Source organism: Haliotis rubra, unplaced genomic scaffold (assembly GCF_003918875.1).
Source record: "Haliotis rubra isolate DU_JTF1 unplaced genomic scaffold, ASM391887v1 Scf308, whole genome shotgun sequence".
Taxonomy (NCBI): Eukaryota; Metazoa; Mollusca; class Gastropoda; order Lepetellida; family Haliotidae; genus Haliotis; species Haliotis rubra.
In genome coordinates, this window is record NW_025766978.1 from 1006839 (window position 1) to 1033682 (window position 26844).

The following is a 26844-nucleotide window of genomic DNA, read 5'->3' on the forward strand; positions in this document are numbered from 1 at the left end:
AAATAGATGAGACTAGTATCAACTTAATCAGTTTCCTTAGCTTTAAGGAAAATATTAATATATCTATTTATTTGGAATAATTGTTTCGTTCAAGCAATTGAATAAAAAAAAACATTAATCAAGAACCAATGTTATTTGTAACATATATTTGGGATTACACTTTCTCAGTAAAGTACAGATTCTAGTACTTTCAGTAGGTTGACATCCATCGGGCTTCGAACCCACACTCTCAGAATCAGGCACCACGTACTCATGACCCTTCATCAATGTTTGAACAAGACCAATCACTTCATGAGAGACTGTATAACCCTGTACTGGAGGTGTTTATAATGATGACAGGGGGCAGAAGAAGAAGAAGAGTACGTACACCCGTCAAGGAGAGCTAGGGCAGCCAGGATGAGGAAGGGAACTGCCTTCCCCGTGAACTCGTACATCACTCCACCAAACGGCGGCCCAACTGTAACACAATACACATGTACTGAGACACCTGACACCGGCTTCAGGAAGAACAAAATATTTATAAAAGGAACAAATACTAGTATATCAAAACAAAATGTATCTAAACGTTTCATGATCATTACGAAACATAATTACTTAAACTTGTCCTTTGTTGCGAGGGAGACGAAATGTTTGTGCTAAACGGTCGCCGTCAGATCGCCGTAAATGTGAACAGTTTAAATTTACTTCAACGCTGAAACAAGGACAGAGAGAAACGATGCTCCCAGGCTTGTCCTGTAGTTGAGCTGGTAGACATGGTTCCCATGGCAACAAACAGATGGTACGACTTACCAAGGACCCCCATTGCCAACCCTCCAAGTGCTATACCCATAGCGTTCCCTCTCTCCTTGTCATCCGGGTACCTGTCAGCAAGCATCCCCATGCCTGAAACAACATCAGCACCATCGTCACACATGTTCAGGGCATCTCACACACGTTACAGTATCCTGTAACATCCTAGTACAAGGAGCCTGGGTACTGGCTAGCCTCGTAGTCTGAGTCGCATCTGAGTTGTACCTCTCACGTTCGACAGGCACTAATGGTCCTGGTTCGAATCCCGGTTCGCTCTGGCATGTCTCATCGTCAGCATTACATCGTCTAGTATAAACATATGATAAATAAACTTAAATGACAGAGCTGAATAACCATCATTAAAGAAAGTGCTGCATGAAGAGGGCTATATCATGGGTTTGTTGTGTTTTACATGTGTTAATGATTTGCTACCTTTTGTGCAATTGGAGCTGAACACGAAGACACCAGGTGTCGACTGCTTTAACGCCCAACACTACCCACAGCAACCATGATGTACGTCAATGTGTCGGTAGACATCGACTATGGTGTCATTGTACAAAGCGATCTTAGCGCTAATGTGATCGTTACCCCCATACTAGACTAACAACTAGTCTCTGAAATGAACATATTTTACTGAAAAAAGTTCATAGTAAAAAAAAATAATATATAATGAAAAGGAGCCCTGAGACTTTCTTCATTTTCAGAAGCTGAGGAAATCTAGACTTGCCACATTTTCTAGACTTGTGTGGGCTTTTTTGGATATGTTTGCTTCAGGATCTGTACGAGAGACTACCCCCATACCTCAACATAGACTTACGACTGCCGTAGCGCTAAGGTTGTTTTGTACAAAAATACCCTGGGCTCTGGTTAACGTCATTCCCAGTGACTATGTTCGTAAAGACCCAATACCTACTGTAGCCTCTAACAGAAGATTGACTGGATCTGCTCTCGTTGAGCGACGTCCGCACTCTGATACGCTTGTGATTTGTAGCGAAGTGATCGCGACGACTTGACAGCCAGTGTGCGTATGTTATTATTTTTGATGGAAGGCGGTAGGAGTTCAAATAACTTTGGCAGTAGGCTGGCATATAGTAACGGGGAAAATCGTCAGAATGTTCGAGGTATATCAGGAGGCATCCATGAATTCAAGTTTCACATACACAGTTCATGAAGTTCATGAACAATGGGCCTTCCTGTTGTTCTCACAGGTGATACCACACCCCGAATTACCAAACACGGCTCCCACAGAATACATGTGCAACCGTCTTTGGAACAAAGGATCAGAATGACGTGTTGTAGAATATGCTGCTCGTATCAGTTGAACTTGCAGAGCGTCCGATCGAGAAGCGTGAAATTATTGAAAATAATACACTCGGGGTCTTCACTGACCCCTCGTGCTCTCAAGACGGAAATGTATTTCTACAAGATATATCCACGTCATTGTCCATGTGTATTACACCAAACCATCTAGTTTCGTCTACATCACTTACTTGATCTCGTTACCTCATGTTATTTATCCTTGTGTGCTCCCACTTCTCATACACCCCCACCACCACCACCACCACCACACACACACTCGTTGCCTCACCATCTACCGTCACTTGCTGTAACTCTCACCATCATCTCTTCCTGATATGAATTCTTCTAACTATACCTCCACTCAAACATCAAGCCTTATCCCCACACTCTTTCCACCCTCACCCCTCAAGCCTAATCCCATCACCCTCTCCCCTCAACTTGTATCCCCTCCACCCTCACCCTTTGACCTTTATCCCCTCACCCCTCAACCTTTATCCCATCACCCCCAAGCCTTACCGCCTAGCCCCTTCAAACCTCACCCTCATCCCTTAAGCCTTGCCCCTAAACCCTCGTCCCTTCACCCCCTCAACCCTCACCCCCTTAACCCCTCAACCCTCACCCCCTCTCGCTAAGTTCCCACTGCTTCCTTCTCCTATGTAACGGAGAACGTGATTCCCTGATCTGATTGTAACCCAGGCCGTACGGCCGGCTGACAGACCATCGATTCCTTGCCCTTTTCTGAATAGCAAGCGGCATTTCTTGATTGAATCTGTTGCGCTTGACTAAACAGAATAATTGTGGAGTAATCAAACCTCAGAATTGCATATGCTTGTCTGTGAAGGGTTTGTGTTTGGTGACACCGGCCCTCAGAAATAATGGAATATATTCAAAGGATGTATTGATAACGCCAAATCGCTGTAAACCCTGCTCGGTAGACGTGAAACTGCGAGAACAGGGAATAATGGTCTGAATTGCCCCTTCTATTGGCCTGCGCTATAACAACCACTCGCTAGGGCCTCGGTGCCGCCCCAAGTGGTCTTCAAAACAAGCAGCGTGGGGCGCCGGCATGAAGGTTATTTCTGGACTGTCAACTTTCAATATTAATTTATTGGCTAATTTGTTCACAACCTCCCTACGTTTCTTTGCCGCATTGAATAGTGACCTCTTAACGATTATATATTTACTGGTACAAATGAACATTTACGAAAATTACCTTAAATGTTCATTGTCACATCAAAAAGGATAAAATGGAATTTGAATATATAACGATTGTGAAGATCGCCGAGAGCACAACTAAAATGTTAAAGAATTAAGCTGGCCCTGCTTCCCTCACAGATCCCATGTATCAGGCCTGTCAGGTGACAGATGGTAACGCGCCATGTGTTGGCCCAATCACTGTTTCCTCATGCCCATACAGTGATCAGTATCTCCTACAGCAGCTTTGTTGTGATCGATTTTTGAGTCATCATCTGGATCTGTCATCAGCGTCATCATCATCAACATCATCGTCATGACAGGCACGGTGAACCGGGGTAAACGTCACTGTCGCAACTGTCGCCATCATTAAAACTTTACTATCCAGTTAATTTTGTTCAGTATTGTTGATTTCATAGCTTCCAGCATAACTGTCATCACGACGATGCCATTGCTGTTGTATCGGCAATATCTTTTGTATCATCATCAACATATTTATCACCCTCATCGAAAATATTAGTACATATTTCATCTTCGTCATCAAAACAAAATTCATTTGCCATTGTCGGCATCGAGATCTTTAACCGTAATAATCCTTATCAAGGTAAGCATTGTTGTAACGTACTGATTCGTTACAAAGTAATAATTAAGGTAGAAATCCTATGAAACTAATGATTCATGTTAAAGGATTCAAAAACTTCAAACAGTTTTGCATGCTTCTGCGACAACATGAACAAATATTGAAAATCAATTATAGTCTCTAAGTGAGTTCATAATTGTGTGTGACGTAATGTACATAAATGTCAAGAAATAGACGTGTGCTGTTTAATTAAGACATTTCTGTCATTGTCTGTGTCATATAGCTAGGCCATCCAGCGTACTTGTCGCATCGGCAAATGTCAATGCTGTTTTAAGATACTGTTTGTTCAAGACATCGTCATAAACTATTTCCGGTCACATATGTCCCACACCAACACACAGCGGGATCCATTTATTGGTCAATAAAGTATTCGGCGGTGAATCCTGAATAACTCACGTCTACCAAGTCTTACAGAAAAAGACGCTGACAATTCCTACCAAAGGGAGATAAATACCGATATTGATTGATCCATGTTCTATGCGACTACTCAAGAACCCCGCTTCGGTCTCACCCCACTTCCGGTTACTTCTTTGAGGAAAGGTCAGAGTGACAGATCTGGATTAAAAGGATTTATTTACGCTGGGATTAAAATCTTCCCGTCGACTATGTACGAACCGAGCGTATGGAGTAGGCTTGCGTTAAAAGCCATTTTGTAAGGAGGCACCGGTAAGCTTCGTGAACATACAAATTAACAGCTATAGTCGTCTGTGTAAGAGCAGGAATGGACGATTGAAATGACATGACGAAGGTCACCTCTAAAGACATTCAATTATGGCGTCTATTACTCTCATTCCCTTTCATCGTTCCCCAAAATAAAGACACACTCTTTTTTATCGTGATCGAGTGATCTATTTGTATCGGTAGCTCTATCGTCCCTGGGTCTAGAGTTAGACAGGTCTGGGATTGACTATCGGTACTTGGAAGATGGCGTATTCTGGCTTCCATAATGACAGGTGTATTTCTTCAACCCGTTAACGGTATTGTAACAGAATTGGCATCGTGACTGTATTTCTTATATTGTTCTGATGGGACCTCTTGTGTGATGTTTCATGGAAAGATTGTAGTTGATAGTTAGCTGTTCTATTCCATGTAAATACAGAACATAACCCCAGAGAAAAAAATAGTCTCGATTTCCTGCGGAAGTGTCATGGGGCATAAAATGGTACCATAAACTATAAATAGTGATATAATGACAAAATGAACCTCTGCCAATCAGTGATAACACTGCTTGGGTCATCCCGAGGCAGGTAAAACAGCCAAGAACATCCTGACGCTGGACAACGTACGGGAGCCAAGTAAAACAAAGCCGAGTTTATTTAATTTTACAAAATGCTTTCATCATGTTCCAAAATATACTGAGTGAATGTGCAATATCGGGCACTTCTTTGAACTGAATATTCCAGGGATATCGCTGTATGATATTTGCATGTTTGCATTTTAACACTGCACTTCTTGTTGGCCCTGTGATGACGTCCTGTAAGTAATCTGATAACCAGATTACGTGTTAGATATTAAGAACAACTATTCGCGTCATCGAGTTACGATAGTATGCACTGAACCATGTCATCCTGCCTAACTTAATCATACTACAAGGATGCCAATGGTTGCCTTGGGTTACACACTAGCCTCATCACTGACTGATGAGGCTAGTGGCTAGTGCCCTGCTCCAGACAGAGGGAGGTATACTCACCGGCGACGCTGGAGCAGGAGGACCCTATCCCCTGTACAGTCCGAGCTATAAACAACACGGTGTAGCTCTGTCCAAAGGCAAAAACTGAAATGAAAGAGCGTGAAGAAAATGATCACGAGCTACATTCTGAGTGAGTGAATGAGTTCCCCCTCGTTAGTCATATTCCATCTATACTGCGACTAGCACTTCAGAAAGTGGCGTCACACATTGTATTCATGTGTCAATCAAATGACAATGAGTGTTTCAATACTTACTAATAGTTGATACTGTCATGACAAAGTGTACTGGGATACTTACTAATAGTTGATACTGTCATGACAAAGTGTACTGGGATACTTACTAATAGTTGATACTGTCATGACAAAGTGTACTGGGATACTTACTAATAGTTGATACTGTCATGACAAAGTGTACTGGGATACTTACTAATAGTTGATACTGTCATGACAAAGTGTACTGGGATACTTACTAATAGTTGATACTGTCATGACAAAGTGTACTGGGATACTTACTAATAGTTGACTCTAAGATGGGATACTTACTAATAGTTGATACTGTCTGTTGACAAAGTGTACTGGGGATACTTACTAATAGGATACTTACTAATAGTTGACTCTAACATGACAAAGTGTACTGGGATACTTACTAATAGTTGATACTGTCATGACAAAGTGTACTGGGATACTTACTAATAGTTGATACTGTCATGACAAAGTGTACTGGAATACTTACTAATAGTTGACTCTAACATGACAAAGGTACTGGGATACTTACTAATAGTTGATACTGTCATGACAAAGTGTACTGGGATACTTACTAATAGTTGATACTGTCATGATAAAGTGTTACTAACAGTGTGATACTTACTAATAGTTGACAAATGACAAAGTGTACTGGGATACTTACTAATAGTTGATACTGTCATGACAAAGTGTACTGGGATAATTTGACTAATAGTTGACTCTAACATGACAAAGTGATACTGTACTGGGATACTTACTAATAGTTGATACTGTCATGACAAAGTGTACTGGGATACTTACTAATAGTTGATACTGTCATGACAAAGTGTACTGGGATACTTACTAATAGTTGATACTGTCATGACAAAGTGTACTGGGATACTTACTAATAGTTGACTGATGACAAAGTGTACCTGGAATTTACTAATAGTTGAGTACTGATACTTACTAATAGTTGATACTGTCATGACAAAGTGTACTGGGATACTTACTAATAGTTGACTCTAACATGACAAAGTGTACTGGGATACTTACTAATAGTTGATACTGTCATGACAAAGTGTACTGGGATACTTACTAATAGTTGACAAAGTGTACCGGGATACTAACATGACAAAGTGTACTGGGATACTTACTAATAGTTGATACTGTCATGACAAAGTGTACTCTACTTACTATAGACAAAAGTGTACTGGGATACTTACTAATAGTTGACTTACTAACATGACAAAGTGTACTGGGATACTTACTAATAGTTGATACTGTCATGACAAAGTGTACTGGGAAGTTACTAATAGTTGACTCTGACAAAGTGTACTGGGATACTACTAATAGTTGATACTGTCATGACAAAGTGTACTGGGATACTTACTAATAGTTGACTCTAACTAACATGACAAAGTGTACTGGGATACTTACTGTACTAGTTGATAACATGACTAATAGTTGATACTGTCATGACAAAGTGTACTGGGATACTTACTAATAGTTGATACTGTCATGACAAAGTGTACTGGGATACTTACTAATAGTTGACTCTAACATGACAAAGTGTACTGGGATACTTACTAATAGTTGATACTGTCATGACAAAGTGTACTGGGATACTTACTAATAGTTGACTCTAACATGACAAAGTGTACTGGGATACTTACTAATAGTTGATACTGTCATGACAAAGTGTACTGGGATACTTACTAATAGTTGATACTATGACATGACAAAGTGTACTGGGATACTTACTAATAGTTGATACTGTCATGACAAAGTGTACTGGGATACTTACTAATAGTTGATACTGTCATGACAAAGTGTACTGGGATACTTACTAATAGTTGATACTGTCATGACAAAGAATCCCACAAACATTGGGATACTGTAACCAACCCTAAGGGAAGAAAAAAGCATGGTCAGAATGTACAAGATGCAGCATATGCATGTATTGATATCCTATATTCACGGAAACGAATAAAGGAACACATGAAAGTCTACCTATACTCATCCTCGATAATCTCCAGGGTGTACGTTACGAGCACTCTCCACTATACCCTGGATGCATCCACGGTTTGGCCCGATAATTTATTTATCAGGGTAGCCACAAAACTATATGAACACTGTCATGCTCTGCTGTACATAGTTGGATAGATAGATAGATCTCTTTGTGAGATCAGTTGTCCTCTCTGGATGATAAGATACAAGTTTATATGTGATACATTGTCATATCTATGTCATACATTTCCCAGTTAATCATTGCCCTCTCTGCAGGATGCATTGCTCCCTGTACATGATATGTTGCGATACATATGATATATTGCCTTCTCTACGCGATACTTTCACTTGATACGCACCTGTTTGTCAGAGGTCCAATAAACGGGTTGGTGATTAACTGCATTATAGCTTTAGAAGCAAACATAAGCCCAACCTGCACATTTTCATTGGCAAGCGCCTTATGGTCGAGTTTATTGTCCGACGTCGTGATGACGCTGGTAAGGTTTGTCTGATTGCTATATACACATATGTACGGCACTGACGTCGTCATGACGTAATGGCGGGGGAAGTCCGAGAGTCCATCCCACGAATAACCAACAGAATCCTCGGAATTATTTTGAACATCGGTTGTAGGAATATATCTTTCATCTGGGACCAACGTGCACACTTGAACTGTCTGGTTGACCAATTTTATTGTGGTCGTATTCTTTCTTTGACTTTTCTCCAGCCTCCTCAGAAAGTTCGGCACAACGGGAACTGAAAACAACAAGGTGTGGACACAGTTGAAGTGGCGTTCTTTGACCAATGGTGTTATTTGATAAAGGTCATTATTGGCCACTACTGCCAACAATTACCTCAAGTTAAACGTCGGCTTCACGTCACGGCGCCACCTAGCGACTGTTGATGTCAGTTAATGTACATGACCAGTAGAAATATAAATATTCGTCAATTCTGCATATACGCATTTAAATGAATATATCATACAACTATAATAACATTGTTCAAAAAATATTTCTCAAATTAATAATGAGGCTACGTTATCACTTATAAATGCAGGGTGGTACGTTTGCTTTCTCTGTGCCGAACTTGGGATAAGACAAACAAATACATAATCTCCAGAATATCGATATAACAACCTTCAAGTGTATGTTCATCCACTGACATTTGACAGGTGTACATTTGACACCACAAGCTCATATACAAGCGCCACCTACCGACAGTTGTGAGGAGCATGTTGTCGAGGAACAACGCTATAAATACTATGATGAGAACGAGGCGACGGGACTGACGGCATCTGGAGATGCACCCTCCCAGTCCGGAGGGGGACATGCACTCCTTGATGTTGGTGGTTGACAGGAACTCCTTCACCGTCATCGTGTCCGGCTGAAGCTGGTCGTGGTCAACCTACAATAAAGACATGACTTTTGTTATATTCCGAATGTAGTAGTGCATCTAGCATTGTATCCGTTGGTACAGTCACGTTGGTAATGTCGCGTTGGTACAGTCACGTTGGTACTGTCACGTTGGTACAGTCACGTTGGTACTGTCACGTTGGTACAGTCACGTTGGTACAGTCACTTGGTACAGTCACGTTGGTACAGTCACTTGGTACAGTCACGTTGGTACAATCACGTTGGTACAGTCACGTTGGTACTGTCGTGTTGAATTTCTTGGGCTAATTATTCCTGACCTTCACCTTGACCTCGACTTTTCAGGACGTAAGGGAGAGCGTGTGATGTAAAATGCAGACAAAAGATTTCACCACGTGAAGGAATGAACTGGAAAGTATGACTTGTGTTTTGCTCGGACTCGGTTGCAGTTCATATTTGACAGCTGCTGGGATGGGAGGCTCTGTGACGTTAACTTTGTTCTGATAAATCTGATAATATGAGGAGTGAGATGCGTCTGTCGACAATTAAACTCCTTATGTGATGAGATTTCAGACTAAACGTTTGCTACTTTTGAGAGTCCCATGTGCCGGGTTACCGTGCAGACAGACGATTGTCAACTTGCCCTCAAAACAATTTAAGAACCAGCGTTATAGCGAGTAAGTATGGGTGTACATGCTTTCTAGAAATATTCCACCGACGACGGGAATCAGCAAGAATAGGCTTAATACATGGTTGCCATGCTGGGATCCAAACCTGGAACTGCAGCGAGCAAACGCTGAAACTACTGGGCTGGACTATCGCAAGCAAACGTATCGGTGACACCATTGACATTCAAACCTGCAATAACACCCATTGTTCTGAAGCTGCGTCCTAGAACCTTGAGACTGGGTGACTCGATGTGAAATCAAACAGGATTTTCTGTACAAACAAGGGTTTTACTGCGTCTAAACCATTGACCTTGACCTTCCAGAAAAAACAAAGATGGCGTGCGGTTGTCGTGAATCCATACAATTGGATTGAACCTGACATTTGTCTTGAGATTCAGTGAAAGGGAACATTAAACGTTAATTATAAGCCGAAGTTCCACCACCCCGTGTAGCTATTGCCGTGACACTAAGATATGTACACACAGACAGTAAGCGTGACCCTGACTCTCATTAGCTAAGTGCTCCACCTACTGGCAGTAATCACAAATAGACAGTGGATTGATACTCTGTACATATAAGGCAATCGATACTGACGTGCTTATCTTAGCATGTAATACGCACGACATGTACAGTCCAGGGCTGTGAAAATGATAAAGGTTGAATTGTAGCCTTCGGTTTATCAGCAGTGCATTTTATCTCTGGATTACAAATGAAAGTCTATAGTTGTAGACTGTAGAGATGTTCGTTGTTTACACAGGTTGATGGGTTGTGTTGTCGTGAGTAATCCTTTCACAAATGTCGTCAGAGCCAAGGACAGCATTTTTTCGTCTTATTTGTTTTTCATGATTGTGTAAATTTGCGACCGATTAGTTTTATGCTTCACTTTGGACCATGTACGCCAAAGGCAGTGACGACAAGGCCTCGTTCGCGTAATGTTGTGACTGAAATATTCATGAAAAACTGTATACTTTAATTTACATTACGAGGACAAGTTGGAGGATGTATGCGACTGTACGTGTGTGCGTAAGGTTGTACTGTGTTGTTAGAATCATACATAAGAAGGTCCTCCAGAAGGTCACGGAGGAGGTCACCAGAAGGTCACTAAAGGTGCTGAGGTATCTGTGAGGTTGTGTCTACTGAAGTTCACTCAGCGTATCCAAGTCCAGGCTTGACTGATAGTTAATGATGTGTCAGAATCTGACTGTGCTAACCCAACCTTTAATCATCCCGTGACGTATGTGAACCTGGGCACGGCCACGTACTGTCATCGCACCTGAGTTCAGGGAGGGTTATAACACGACGACCATGAACAGAACTGGAGTTCAAATATTTGTCAGCGTGGAAATCTGTCACAGAAACATGAAAAGATCATTACTGACTTGGGTATAGCTATAGACCGACCGGTGGGAACCTTCTGCTTTATGAAGCAATCGATGCTCATATATGCTGCTTTCTAAAGATGCGCACTTGGTGCAAACCTATAGCTTGACTCGGGGCACTTGGGTGTAAGATATATAACTTGTTGACGTTCTATACACAGCTTTTGAAGAAGCTCTCCATCCCTCAGGAGGATTGGTGCAAAGTGCCGAGAGCATGGATTGAGCATGATTTTCGAAAATCAAAAGATTAGAAAACTTTGATCTACAATATCATATGCTGTAATGATACTTTGATTTTATCAAAATATCATGTTTATGAACAGGAAAGATTTGAGTATACGAAAACCTTTTGTACTTAATTTGGAACAGACCGACACGACCTGAACCGTGGGTTGCTTTCTTAATTGGCAGAGTTTACTTTTAAGAAATAAGAAAAACTGTTTTACCCCCCGATATGGCTGAATCAAGCTTGCCGTACCCTAAACTATTATAGTTAATACACCACCCTAAACTATTATAGGAAATACCGTACCAAGAACTATTATGGTTAATACCGTACCCTAAATTATTATAGTTAATTCCGTACCCTAAACTATTATAGTTATTCCCTACCCTAAACTATTATAGTTAATACCGTACTCTAAACTATTATAGTTATTCCCTACCCTAAACTATTATAGTTAATACCGTACCCTAAACTAATATAGTTATTCCCTACCCTAAACTATTATAGTTAATACCGTACCCTAAACTAATATAGTTAATACCGTACCCTGAACTATTATAGTTATTCCGTACCCTGAACTATAATAGTTATTCCGTACCCTAAACTATTATAGTTAATACCGTACCCTAAACTATTATAGTTAATTCCGTACCCTAAACTATTATAGTTAATACCGTACCCGGAACTATTATAGTTATTCCCTACCCTAAACTATTATAGTTAATACCGTACCCTAAACTAATATAGTTAATACCGTACCCTGAACTATTATAGTTATTCCGTACCCTGAACTATTATAGTTATTCCGTACCCTAAACTATTATAGTTAATACCGTACCCTAAACTATTATAGTTATTCCGTACCCTAAATTATTATAGTTAATACCATACCCTAAGTATCAACCAGGAAATGTGGCACCTGCTGGCGCCGCGTGACAGTGACAGGCCGAAACACCTTTTGAATCCAGCTGATGTAAAAAATAAACCACTTCTGAAATATGTTTGAAGTCAAATCCTCACGGCAAAGGAAGCCTGTCCTGTCCAACCGGTCAGCGTTTGTTGCCTAACGCCGCCTGCAATATAATACTTTTCAATATACAATACAATAATATATACTGAACATCTGTATATTGAATATACTTCGGTTCTACGGCCGTATAGACTCGAGCCAAGACCACTCAATGACGTATTTCTGAGAAACATCAAAGGTTAAAACTTTATCATTTGTATTTTGTTTCAAGAAAAGGCAGCTGCACGGTCGTGAACCCAGTCAAGAACGCACAAAAGACAGCCGTGACTTGTTGTGTAGACACGAATGTTCATGGTTACAGGCTATGTCGGGAAGTTTTCAATATATACTTCATCAATATCGCTGTAAATAGCTGCCGGGTGATGTGTCTTGAGGCACTGAAGTTGTTGTCGGACATACCTGTTCAACACGTATCGATACGAGGTATAGATATGAGGGTACTTCATGTAGCAGTCAACGTTGTGATGTGCGGGAGGTGTGACTGACGTGACGACACTCGTGGTATTGATTGTCAACCGTTTGGAAGCAGACTCAAGGGTTTGTGTCCGGAGTTTTGCATAGCGCTGTGACGTTGTTGTGGTGTGACGCACTGACGTTGTGACTTGGTGGTGTGACGAAGTGACATGGTGGTGTGACGCAGTGACGTGGTGGTGTGACGCACGTGGTGTGACGTGGTGGTGTTACGAAGTGACGTGGTGGTGTGACGACTTTGTGGTGGTGTGACGAAGTGACATGGTGGTGTGACGCAGTGACGTGGTGTAACGCATTGACGTTGTGACTTTGTGGTGTGACGCAGTGACGTGGTGGTGTGACGCAGTGACGTGGTGGTGTGACGCAGTGACGTGGTGGTGTGATGCAGTGACGTGGTGGTGTGATGCAGTGACGCAGTGGTGTGGTGGTGGTGACGCAGTGACGTGTGGTGTGATGCGTGTGGTGGTGTGACGCAGTGGCGTGGTGGTGTGATGCAGTGACGTGGTGTAACGCATTGACGTTGTGACGTGGTGGTGTGACGCAGTGACGTGGTGGTGTGACACATTGACGTGGTGGTGTGATGCAGTGACGTGGTGGTGTGACGCAGTGACGCGGTGGTGTGATGCAGTGACGTGGTGTAACGCATTGACGTTGTGACGTGGTGTGTGACGCAGTGACGTGGTGGTGTGACACATTGACGTTGTCACACCACAACCTCACACCACAACGTCACTGCGTCACACCAACAGCACGTCACTGCGTCACATCACTGCGTGACGTGGTGGTGTGACGCAGTGACGTGGTTGTGTGACGTAGTGATGCGTTCATAAATTCGTCTTGATCTGGTGATTTATATATATACTCAGTTCGGTCTCCTAAACTATAGGACTCTTTTAAAACTGCACTGTGCTAATTATAACCACTATACCCGTACTTTGAGCGTAGTTTTTATCTTTAACTATTTCCCAGTGAATGACGTTTACCACTTTGGTGCTGCCGAACCTGGAAACAATCAGTAAGAAGTCGGGTTCGAACTCACTTCCTAAGATCAAGCATGGCTAGGGGACAGAACAAACCGAATTGCGCGTGCTTAGACGACCAGGCCATCTGTACCACTTTCCCAGCAACATATTATAGTAACAACGTTTCCGGTCATAGTAGGACAGTGTATAATAGCTGATAACAGTCAATGTAGAAATGTCAACATATCAAATGTCATTCAAAACGGTAACAATAAATAAACTTGTGCCAAAATGAGCCCATTAACAAGGCAAAAAGCTTAATAAACCACATTGTTTTGTCCGACAGAAATCGAAGCACCACTCAAATGTGTATGAGAGAAATCAGTATTTACATTCTTGTGGGGAGTCCACGTCAATAAGCAGCGTAAACAGAATCAACGACCGGTGTAGTGGCGTCATTGTCTCTCGTGGTCGTCAATGATAAAAAAACCAAGCTGTGTGAGGTGGCCATTGATTAGTAAATAGTTGTACGGTAACCAGCACTCAATTAAACAGATTCACTACGCTATGTCGGGGAAAGTATTCCCCGGGGTACAAGTCATAACTTCATCCCAATCACCAATCAATGAACTAGAAGTGTCCATGCAAGGTACTGGCCGGGATATTTACAAATCTAAATGCTCGCCAATTAGTGATGTTTTCATAAATATTAGTCGCCATGAATATAGTATTTGAGTCTTCAGAACCGAACATGCTGTTTCCATGGCAACCACGAGGCATCAGTGACGGGTCTGAATATGTTCATACATGGTGTTTATAGATGGAATTATCAATATGAAATAAACAGCAACATTTGTACAATAGCCACAGGACGTGAACATGTTTGTTGCCAATATGCATATGTTTGAAATACATCTAACTCTAATATAGATAAGTGACCTTGTCTTGGGTTGATGCAACACGTCCCTCAAGTGTAAACTAAGTAAACACTGTTTTACTTTCATCTACGACAAATTGACTGAAAATCAACTGACACTAATATGACGTCAGTTCATCTTCTTGTGACATATTTCTGGATTAATAAACTTTAATAAATCTGTAAATATAAGCCACCCAAACTCCGACCATAATTACAAACCACCCCTGCTAAAGGCTGAGTCAAGTGCATCACCGATGATATCATAGCGGTGTCTTTATGACTCACTATCAAGTTGGGATAATAGCAGGTGTTCGCTAGAGACGAGCACGTCAACGGTTCCATAGTTCGATCTTAAGTGATGGCTGAGAGCGACAAAGAAACTCTCCACTTTACTGACTGACATGAGAGATGACTTCAATATTTTAAAGCGATATCATAAATATTGTAGAAATGGTTTGGCTTTTATTCAGTGAAAACGTAGATCAGATACTGAGTTAAACCATACCCATCCTGTACCCGACAGACTGCAGTATCCCCAACACCCACCCCGAGATACCCATCCCGTACCCGATAGACTGCAATATCCCCTACACCCACCCCGAGATACCCAACCCGTACCCGATAGACTGCAATATCCCTAACACCCACCCCGATATACCCAACCACCCACCCCGAGATACCCGACCCGTAGATAGACTGCAATATCCCTAACACCCACCCCGAGATACCCAACCCGTACCCGATAGAATGCAATATCCCTAACACCCACCCCGAGATACCCAACCCGTACCCGATAGACATGCAATATCCCCGATACACCCACCCCCGAGATACCCAACCCGTACCCGATAGACTGCAATAGCCCTAACACCCACCCGAGATACCCAACCCGTACCCGATAGAATGCAATATCCCTAACACCCACCACGAGATACCCAACCCGTACCCGATAGAATGCAATATCCCTAACACCTCACCCCGAGATACCCAACCCGTACCCGATAGAATGCAATAGCCCTAACACCCACCACGAGATACCCAACCCGTACCCGATAGACTGTAGTATTCCCAACACTTCACCCCGAGATACCCAACCCGTACCCGATAGACTGCAATAGCCCTAACACCCACCCGAGATACCCAACCCGTACCCGATAGACTGCAATATCCCTAACACCCATTCCGAGATACCCAACCCGTACCCGATAGACTGCAATATCCCTAACACCCACCCCGAGATACCCAACCCGTACCCGATAGAATGCAATATCCCTAACACCCACCACGAGATACCCAACCCGTACCCGATAGACTGCAATATTCCCTACACCCATTCACCCGAGAGATACCCAACCCGTACCCGATAGACTGCAATAGCCCTAACACCCACCCCGAGATACCCAACCCGTACCCGATAGACTGCAATATCCCTAACACCCATTCCGAGATACCCAACCCGTACCAGATAGACTGCAATAGCCCTAACACCCACCCCGAGATACCCAACCCGTACCCGATAGAATGCAATAGCCCTAACACCCACCACGAGATACCCAACCCGTACCCGATAGACTGTAATATTCCTTCACCCCGACATACCACCCCGAGATACCCAACCCGTACCCGATAGACTGCAATAGCCCTAACACCCATTCCGAGATACCCAACCCGTACCCGATAGACTGCAATAGCCCTAACACCCATTCCGAGATACCCAACCCGTACCCGATAGACTGCAATAGCCCTAACACCCATTCCGAGATACCCAACCCGTACCAGATAGACTGCAATAGCCCTAACACCCATTCCGAGATACCACACCCGTACCCGCAGGATTCCCAACACTTCACCCCGAGATACCCAACCCGTACCCGATAGACTGCAATAGCCCTAACACCCACCCCGAGATACCCAACCCGATATACCCAACCTGTACCCGATGGACTGTAGTATTCCCAACACTTCACCCCGAGATACCCAACCCGTACCCGATAGACTGCAATATCCCCAACACCCACCCCGAGATACCCAACCCGTACCCGATAGACTGCAATGTCCCCAACACCCACCCCGAGATACCCAACCTGTACCCGATAGAATGCAATATCCCCAACACTTCAACCCGACATGCCCGATTCATAGCCGGTCACATTAATCTGCTGTACGATATGATTCATAATGATTAGTTACAAAGGGAGAACGAGCCAGTGTCAATAAACAATCACTGCAATAATCGCCATGTAACCGATACAATTAGCAAAGTATATTTTCCGACGTCACTGGGTATTGTCAACATGAGTGTTAGACAATAGCTATCGGCAGTGGCCAATATGATGGCCTTGATCTCCATCGCGTAACATCTGAAGCCATTAGTATAACCGGCAATACAAGTATGGGGTGTCGCTGGAAGAAACGCCATGCATTGTGTAGCGGAACATAGCAGTGTTTGGGGGTCAATTAACGTCACCGGGGAGCTTTTGTCTGCTAATGCGGCTGTCGTCATCAGGCGGACATCGAAAATGCTGTGTGCTGACCATAATCATATTCAAAATCATAACAATAAAGCGGGGGATGATTATGGTGGCGACGATGACGACGATGGTGGTGGTGGATGGTGATGCTGATGATGGTGCTGGATGATGATGATGATGATGAAAATGATTATGGTGGTGGTGGTGGTGGATGGTGATGCTGATGATGGTGGTGGATGGATGGTGATGATGATGATGATGATGATGATGATGATGATGATGATGATGATGATGGTGGTGGTGGTGGTGGTGGTGATGGTTGGTGATGCTGCTGATGGTGGTGGATGATGATGATGACGACGATGATGGTGATGGTGGTGGATGGTGATGCTGATGATGGTGGCTGATGATGATGGTGTCTGATGATGATGATGATCCAAAAGTTAGAAACATCTAATGCACGAATCAAAACAAAGGCCATCAAGTCAGGTCGCCAGTCATAACACTACAAGCTCTGAAAGCAGCTGTAGTGTTATTAATGTGTGACGTTCTCCCCGGTGTGGTCGGTGATTACTGCTGGAGGCGACAAACAACGACAATACCTGGCCCCACAGGCTGCATTGTTACCACTGGAGAAACACGGTAACATGCAGGTGCTAAACTATGTAGGGTGTTGTGTACGTGTGTGAAGGGGTGGGGGTGGGATGATGGTGGGGGGGTGGCGTGTTGGTATTTATATGATACAGACATAGAAATACAGAAATGATTATCTCACTTACAGACAGTCCTTAAAAATACGAAATTGCAATGCGTGACAAAAATTATTTGATAGCCTATGGAGCTACTGAAACACGTCCACGTGAGTGAGTGAGTGAGTGAGTGAGTTTGGTTTTTCGCCGCTTTTAGCGATATTCCAGCAATATCACTGCGGGGAACATCAGAAATGGGCTTAACAAATTGTACCCATGTGGGGCATCGAACCCGGGTCTTCGGCGTGACGAGCGAACGCCTTAACCACTAGGCTACCCCACCGCCCCGAAACACGTCCAAGCCGGAGATTATTCCATTTGGCGTGAAGGTTAAATGGCGATGAACATAATACAAATGAATCATTGAAAATCAGTGATAACACCAGGGAAAGCATGCCCCGTCGTATAGACAGCACCTGCTCGTCAAACAGTTTGCATAAAACAGCATGTTTGTTGCTTGACGCTAACCGCCAGTGCTCCAGCCACAAACCGGACATCAAGTGGCCGACTGACCAGAATTCAAGCCATATGATAACGCATTCATTGACAGTGTCAAAACTAAAATGATATCCTAAAGTTTCTTAAAATACGTAATAGAACATACATGTGTTGCTATGTTGTCAGCGACGATACAACGTGAGGCAGCCGTTCACTAGTATTCATCAGCAGTGTTGAAACTGTTCAATAAATTTATATGTGTTCGTTCAAATGGAGAAAAGACTACATACACCAACGATGAGGATATCTCAAAACTAAAGTGTCTGTCCAGTAAAAAACTCCGCTGATCATATAACACAGTCACGTTTCCCCAGATACATTTCCGAGACCGAATGATTAACCAATCTGTCTTCATTGCTGCTGGAGTGGCCCAGTGCGCCGTCCCCACAGGCAGAGCACAGAACACCTTTAGGGACCGTTCATAATTTATGGCTAGGGGGTTGGGGTTTGGTTTTTTTATGTTAAGGGGGGTCACCCATTTTGTTCTGGGGAGATAGGGGGATCATCAATTTTGTACACATGTTTCTAGGGTGGGTCAGCAATTTTGTACATAAAAATAATTTGAAATAATGCTTTAAAAATATGGAGAGGGGAGGGGGGGGTCATTGACTTTGTACATGCTTCTCCATAAAAATCGTCATCAACACACACACACACACACACACACACACACACACACACACACACACACACACACACACACACACACACACACACACACACACACACACACACACACACACACACACACACACACCCTAGCCATAAATAATGAACGGTTCCTTAGTGAGGTGCATCGCTCAGTCCAAAAAGCCTGTTTGTAGTCATCGAGTAGAAACACAGGGTGCAGAATATCGGAATTTAGTTTCATAATATAATTATCTTAAATTTCTAAATGTAAAATCATGTTTGGAAGATCTAAATTAATTATCAAGTATTCGTTAGCCAATCTATCAGCCTACAGTGTGGAACTGGTGTTCTGAAAACGGTTAAATCGTTGTCAGAACATCGTTAAACTTACCTGCATCCACCCCGAGTTCACGCTTCGGGTATTTCTTGGAATTTGGAATAAAGACAGCATATAAATTTAACATTTTAAATAATGCATTTTTATTCAATATCTCCTAACGACTCGTAGTTGCATCTTTCTGTGATGCAATTTGCGATGAGAATTTTCATATACACTGATCTATTTTGGGTATATTTTTAAATCAGGAAGTAACAATGTCAACTCTAAGTCGAAACATGGTTTTTTTCATAAAATTGAAAGTTTGCATTAATTTTTTCCATCTATAAGTAAAATGATAGCGTTCCTAAAACGGAAATAAACAACAAATATTCTCAGATCCAGACAAGGTAAGTTCTAAAGTGTATGTTCAAGAATGTCAAGGGAAAGTATTGACAAAATGCCAATCCCAGAAATCAAGCATCAGTAAGACGTGGTTTATGTTAACAGGTCACCATTACCTTGACACAATGCTTGTGACACAATGCCTCGCCGTGTATGTCGGTGTGTGCTTGCGTGCATTTCACTGTCAATGGGAATATTTACTTAGAAACACAATCATGGCGTTCAGTCCTCTCTCCAGAGTTGAAATTCATGATCATTTCACTCTTTTCACTGCATTGTATTCTCATGTGCCTTTTGCCCTTTTTTCCTTCGACCAGTGCCAGAATAGTACGTGCGTGTGTGTTTTTAATCAACGTCAAAAGAATTAATGGAAATGTCAGGCACCATGGGACATTCAGGGCCGTCCCGTCATGCACTAGATCAACACTTCCGGATAAAAGCTGACAAAAGCACATGTGCAAATCCACAAAAAGTGGGACCTGCTTTTGTCAATACCGAGTGCACCATATGTTTTCATAAGCACCATTTCCTCGTTCATGGCTCCTTCCACTATTTCAGTGTTATTCTACTGATGTGATTTCAATCAAGGATAGTTTTTCAAAAAGGAATATATCGTGTTTAATTTATAAAATGGGCTGTGGTGTCAGTCGGGATAGCTTGTATGAAAATGGTTTGCTAAACGGTTCAGAGCATATAGTCTCCTATGATGACATAACCTCTCCCCCCCTCTCTCTCTCTCTCTCTCTCTCTCTCTCTCTCTCTCTCTCAGTCATAACGGTCATACCTTCTGTCATCTATTTGTCATCCCTGTCATGCGATACGTCTTGAAGGTGTTTACCCCATTAGATCCATTCTCAATAAGTCAGTCTATTGCATGGGCGTTATATGTAGTATCTTGCACGTTACGCTTTGCTGTTTCTTGAAATAACGTTCAAATTCGGCACATGCTCTCAGTTCGGTTTATCAGGGTTTTATTGTTGGAACGAACACTGTTGTAATTTCCTGCCCCATCTCAAATGACAGTGAAATATCTTAACCGTTAAATTATGGCAGTACTGTGCCGTATTATCACCAGTTTTGACACAGTGTACAGACAAGGTGATACCTCTACCATCCCTGTGGCACTGGGTTGTCTAGACATGCATGAATTACTCATGCACGTTATCCCCTTACAAGACATCTGTTTAATATCACAAAGCACCATTAACTACAAGTTCCGACATATATATGAGTATATCTGCCTGTTTGCATATTGGAAAAAATAACTTGAAATTATCTTCCACTACAACCACAAATCTCCTTTGGGCATTTGTCACTAAACATGATCTTAAATATAGTAAATTACGTAATAGTTCCTGATACAGATATATTTCTACCTTGATATTTTCAGGACAGCAGTTGTCCGACCAGGGCTGATGGATGGGTTGTATTGTCATGTTGCTTGTCCGCCACTACCCCGCTTCCTGATCGATGGGGCTTGTGTTACTAAACACGGGGACTATAGATGCCGTTACATTACTATCTTACGAGGTTCAGGACAGTTTGTCCGAAATAAAGGCATATGTCATCTGAAGTTTACAAAGAAAACCCTGTGAATACTGGACGTCCTCGTTGATGATATCTATGTAAACCTGGATATGTGGACATTCCTTAAGGCGCCAACAATGCTCAGATTTGCAAAGAGTAAGGCAATTCGGCCAAGACGTTTAACTTTAATTAGAGGTTTATCGATGATCTGATATCGTTCAATAACCACAAAATAGCAGTTATACTTCCACTGATTTACCCACCTGAACTTTAAATATAAGAGACAGATAAAACCATATTAGTTTCATATACAGATCTATGGATAGAGATTCAGATTGACAAAAGGACTCTCCACAAGGCGGCATGACAAGATTGGTAACTTGAACTCTCTAAACATCAACTGTCCTTTTATGTCGATCATTACTGCAGAAGTTCCAGCCTTTGGTGCTTACATTTCAAAATGGTGGAGTAACAGTCAAGCATGCTCCTTCTGCGAAGATTTTGAAGAACGCCAAGCGAATCTTGTTCAAAAGTTCCTTGATCGTGGTTAGAGTAATTAAGACTTCAATAAAGTTTTGTGGTAGATATTTGGACATTCCAAATTTCACAGACAAAAAGGGTATTTCCCATTTTCATTTAGACAATGATATATTGCTTACTTGTGTTTTTCGGGTGAACAATTGACTTGCCACTGCATGTGTTTGTTACGGGCCCCACCGTTGCGGCAGGATAGGCTCACCTAGTCGCGAACACCTGTTATCATTACTACTGTATTGTAATTAACACCTTATAGTCGGAAACGTGCAATCACTTATGCTTTTAGTAGACTTTACATTAGAATATGTAAAGGGTTTTGTCTTTTTTATCTAATTGATAAACACGTAAACATGCCTGGAAACCTCCTGCATCGAAGATTTCCTACAAGTAAAGTAAATACAGTGCTTTGCAGTGCATAGTGGTTTATACTACTTCACAATACCTTAATTAGTCTTCGTGGTCTACTGTCCGTCATTCAACAGACGTGGCTGCTGATGTTTGTATTGTGTGACATTAAACCAGTGCTATTTGCCGCATCTCCCTACTGACAAGGTGTGGTTTTAACGATTCCTGCCTCGGGCGACATACTAGACTGTTAGTATTTATAGATTTATTACGGGTACATGAACACGTGTACCTACCCGAGTAAACAGGAAGGGGATGTAGGTTACTATGGATTTCATCAACTTGTGTCATCTCTAATGAATCCCCATCGACAGGTGATGTGGGGAAAGATGCGAATGAGTGAATAAGTTAGTGAACGATATAGGTGAGTATTGTGATGTTTATACTGGGAGAGAATATCAATATCTAACTGAGTTCTAACATCAGTTATTCATATGATTCATTAAATCTCTTTGATGTGGCACTAGAAGATATCACATTATGACGCAGATTTAAAAAAACCCGCACTGCATGCTGGAACACACACTGCATGCTAGAACACTGTATGTCATTCCACATCGTTTAGGACAGGCTACACGTTATAACAGAAATCATGTCATAACACAATACGTGTAATACCGCCGGATGCATGTTATAACATACACTACGATATAACACAGAATACATGTTATAAAACGTTACACATTTAAATACAACATTCCTATTCCATACTGAAATATTCTGATATAATTAACTCAATGTTCAGCTGATTTATATCACACATGTTAGTCATGATGCTAATTCACTCTCATCCCTGCGATGTAGCACTACAGAGTGACGGCATACACCGACATTCGATACATAGTCTTCCAGGTGGAACCATTTATTTTCTTGAGGAACCATAACAATGGAGACCAACCCTTGTAAACATCAACACAGATTCAGCAGCTGGAGCTACACAAACAGGCCTCCCCTCCCTGGTGGGCAGTGAAAGATGACGAGGGACACCGCAATCAATCACCAACAGAACCATTTAGACAATTCCAATATCGAAATTAACTGAAAATGATTTGCTACACTTAGCAAAAATGTTTACAGTCAGGCTGAAAAACATAGTCATGCACAAGTCCTGCATCAATTTTCATCCATCATCACCCACGTCCACGAACACCTACCTTCCAACCGAGACATTACAGTACAGATATCAACACAACCAGACTACCGTTCGTGATGGAACACGACGTGGGTATATCCGTAGCACTCACATCTCAATATACATTAAACAAAGGAACTATACACAGGTGAACATGAACCTGTCCGGCAATCAGAACAGTGAAATCCCTCTTATTTATCCCTCGCTATTCCGGAAACCTCGTTTATCGCGAAGGTCTACGCATTTGCATGTACCTCATACAATGGGGTAATATTTTAAACAAGGGGATTATATTTTTTATTTCGCGCTCATTCGCTAATCCGCAAATTTGTGAACATAGATAATTATATAATTCCTTTGGGATGGTATTGTTCGGAGACAGGGTTCACTGTAAATGTTACACGTTAATCTGTTCCTATATTGGTCATTGAGACAGGTGGATTAAGTGATCAGATCTAGAATACCACTAATGAGTATACAGACTATCGGAATGAGAGTGGGCATTGTTCATCTTGACACCCAGACACCCAGATCCGACTTGAACCAGGGTTGATATACTCAGATAAACCCATTAAACAGCATTAATCGCCAGTCCAATGGTGAACACCTTCCGTTGAAGAGAACAGTGACGAACTGCCACAATTTCATTCTGGATGCAACCCACTGTTTCTGTGTTAACATTGTTCATGCAATATCCGGGCCGATCATGTACAAAATCGGGCCCTTACTCGGGATTTCTTTAGGGAATATACTTCCAATACTACCGTGATGAAATGCATTTCGCTACACCGTGGCAAACGGGCAATGAAGGAGTTCTATTGCAGCCCGATCTAAATTGATTAAATCAGCTGATCATTTCTGGCTATTTGTTGGTGCCGATGAACGAACGTCTACAACTCTCACAGTTAACTAGTTTGCTTTTTGAAACAGATCGAGAATCACGAACTGTTATCCTAGATTACGGTACCAACGCCGTTCACTGGAGACCTGTATATAAACACTTAAAGGCAGTATCCATCTCATGTCAATTTCTAGTGTCAAGATGTCTATATCACTCACCTCTCACAGTCAACAGTAGTCCAACAGCCGATCCCTGTCAATCAATTCCACGAGCCATGTGAATTACAAATTACTAGCATGCTCCGCTATTGCTTGACTTCATTCTGATAAATGTGATGTAACAACGTTGGAGATTCTAATATCACCGCTCCTCAAATGTGTCGATAATTACAGCCAATCAGAACAGTCGATTCCATTTCGTGCGGAGTGCGAGAGTGCAGAGCACTTCTGGTGAGGTGTACGGCTCGCGCTGTCACTTTGCGGTTGTGGTAAAATCGAGTCACCCTGGACAGTCAAGTGTCTGTTTGAAAAACGGAATATTTTACACGCTTACTAGTATTGCCGTGCTTAGTTGGACAAAATCGATTAATGCCACTTGTGCAAACACTTCTTGTATGTGGAACCTTATGTTTACTCTCCCGCCTGTACTAAACATAGAACAATGTATATATATATTAACACATTGCCGCGAAGACGAGGAAGTCAGTCACTAGACCTGCGATAGTGATTTTTGCTCGTGGTTATAATCGACTCAATTCAGAAAGGCTTATTGACTAGACGTGACGTAAACGACAAATTGCACCTGAATATTATCATATCGAATATAATGAAAAGGAAAAAATAATATCGTAGCAAGTTATAAATCTTTGTAAAAGTTTCAAAGTTATGTTGGGATTTTTTTAAAGCGCTAAGAAATTTGTAACAAACTATATCCTAATTGATAAGCCTGCTGTGTCCAACTGTGACATACAACACATGATCAAAGACTATCTCTAATCGATATTGTATATATTGTTTTTGGAGGCATTGACTGAGACAATATGTGTGAGACAAACAAGCACACGCGTTAACTGTTAGCCGCTGTAACGTCGCGTTGCTAAGCAACGTCACAAAGCATTAAAACTACAAACCTTTTCAAGGCACAGACTTCTGGTTTGTGTTTTTATCACTTTTAGCTATCAAAAACCGCATTTCATTTGAATTCTCAAGCACATTTACATTAGGCAGCGAAATCACAATCTTCGTTCGTTTTTGTCGTGGCGGCATTACACAATTCCTCTTTTTAAACAACCCATATTCATACATGTAGATTTTTGATTCGCTCATTCAAAGCTATCGTATAGGAACAAATCCGAGAGTCAACGATCAACCGCCCATCGGCAAGAGTTGAATCTAAATGACGGCACGGAATAAAAGTTGGTCTTGGCTAGAGGAAGCACGAGCTATTTGCAATTATATTGGCCCTTCAATCTAGGAATCATTAGATGTGCCAAACGGCATGTGAAATAAAGCGGCAGAAGCGGGAGGGATGAAAGACCCTCTGTTCTCGCACACCAGGCGAGACCCCGATGCTTGCAATATCGATTACAAGAACTTAACTTGTATTTTCTCTTTTAAATCTAGAATTACACATCCTTTACGTCAAAGACATGTTTGGTTGTCAAATTAAAGGCATTGTCTATGAGTTGATGTCTATTCGGGACATAATAGTATCAAATTAATTACTTTTACAACCGATACAATTTGCGCTGTTACACCGCTGTGACATCACTCCGCTGAAGTTGAAGACGTCGCTCGTATGGCAGCACTTCCACAAGAAGTTGAAGTCATCTCAACTGGAATGTTATTTTAATCAATTTTGACCTTTCGCGCCTGGGGTACTTTCAAAGCACTGTTGTATTTAAGTGTGTTAATTTTTATACTGTGCGTTAAGATTGAGGAAGTTATAATTATACTATACAATTGATCTTAACGACTTCGGGCAGCCATTTCAGTATTCTTTTATCGAATGCATATTCTACATAAACAAGAGTCCATGTGTCCTTGCGAACTCTTCAAGTGGGTAGGAATTTCAGATTGTAAGGTCCTCTAATCCCAAAAGGGAAATACGTTTCCATCAATAACATTCCAAGTGAATTCAAAAAGAATTTGTACCAAAATTCTAGTGAATGCTTCAGATTCAGGGAACAAGCCATTAGGAGGCTATTAGAACAGCCACAAACAACTTCACAGTTAGTTTCGTCCCTTTCATGGATGACGTTACAAGACAACACGTCTCCTGGGTGATCATAGCGTCTTTAATGTATTGGAGTGAGGCTCAACGTTACTTTCAAATCTTACGTTAGTCGCTTGTTTTTATAACAACACATTGGCGTTTTTTCTCATCTCGCTAGGTTCATATTCATCAGCCTTACCTCATATTCAACTCTATTTTTGTCTTATTCTGATTTTATAGTCATACTGAAC

The 26844-nt window shown here is 41.9% G+C and overlaps 1 protein-coding gene across 1 annotated transcript in view; it reads right to left on the minus strand.

Moving 5' to 3' along the window:
• LOC124282957 (synaptic vesicular amine transporter-like) overlaps positions 1-24762 on the minus strand; it is a 34231-nt gene extending 9469 nt beyond the window's left edge. The window contains 7 exon segments of the mRNA XM_046719011.1: positions 368-457; positions 790-882; positions 5613-5696; positions 7684-7742; positions 8203-8599; positions 9058-9247; positions 24598-24762. Coding sequence (XP_046574967.1) covers positions 368-457; positions 790-882; positions 5613-5696; positions 7684-7742; positions 8203-8599; positions 9058-9217 — 883 coding nt within the window. The 5' untranslated portion in view covers positions 9218-9247; positions 24598-24762.
• Between the last annotated feature and the right edge of the window lie 2082 nt (positions 24763-26844).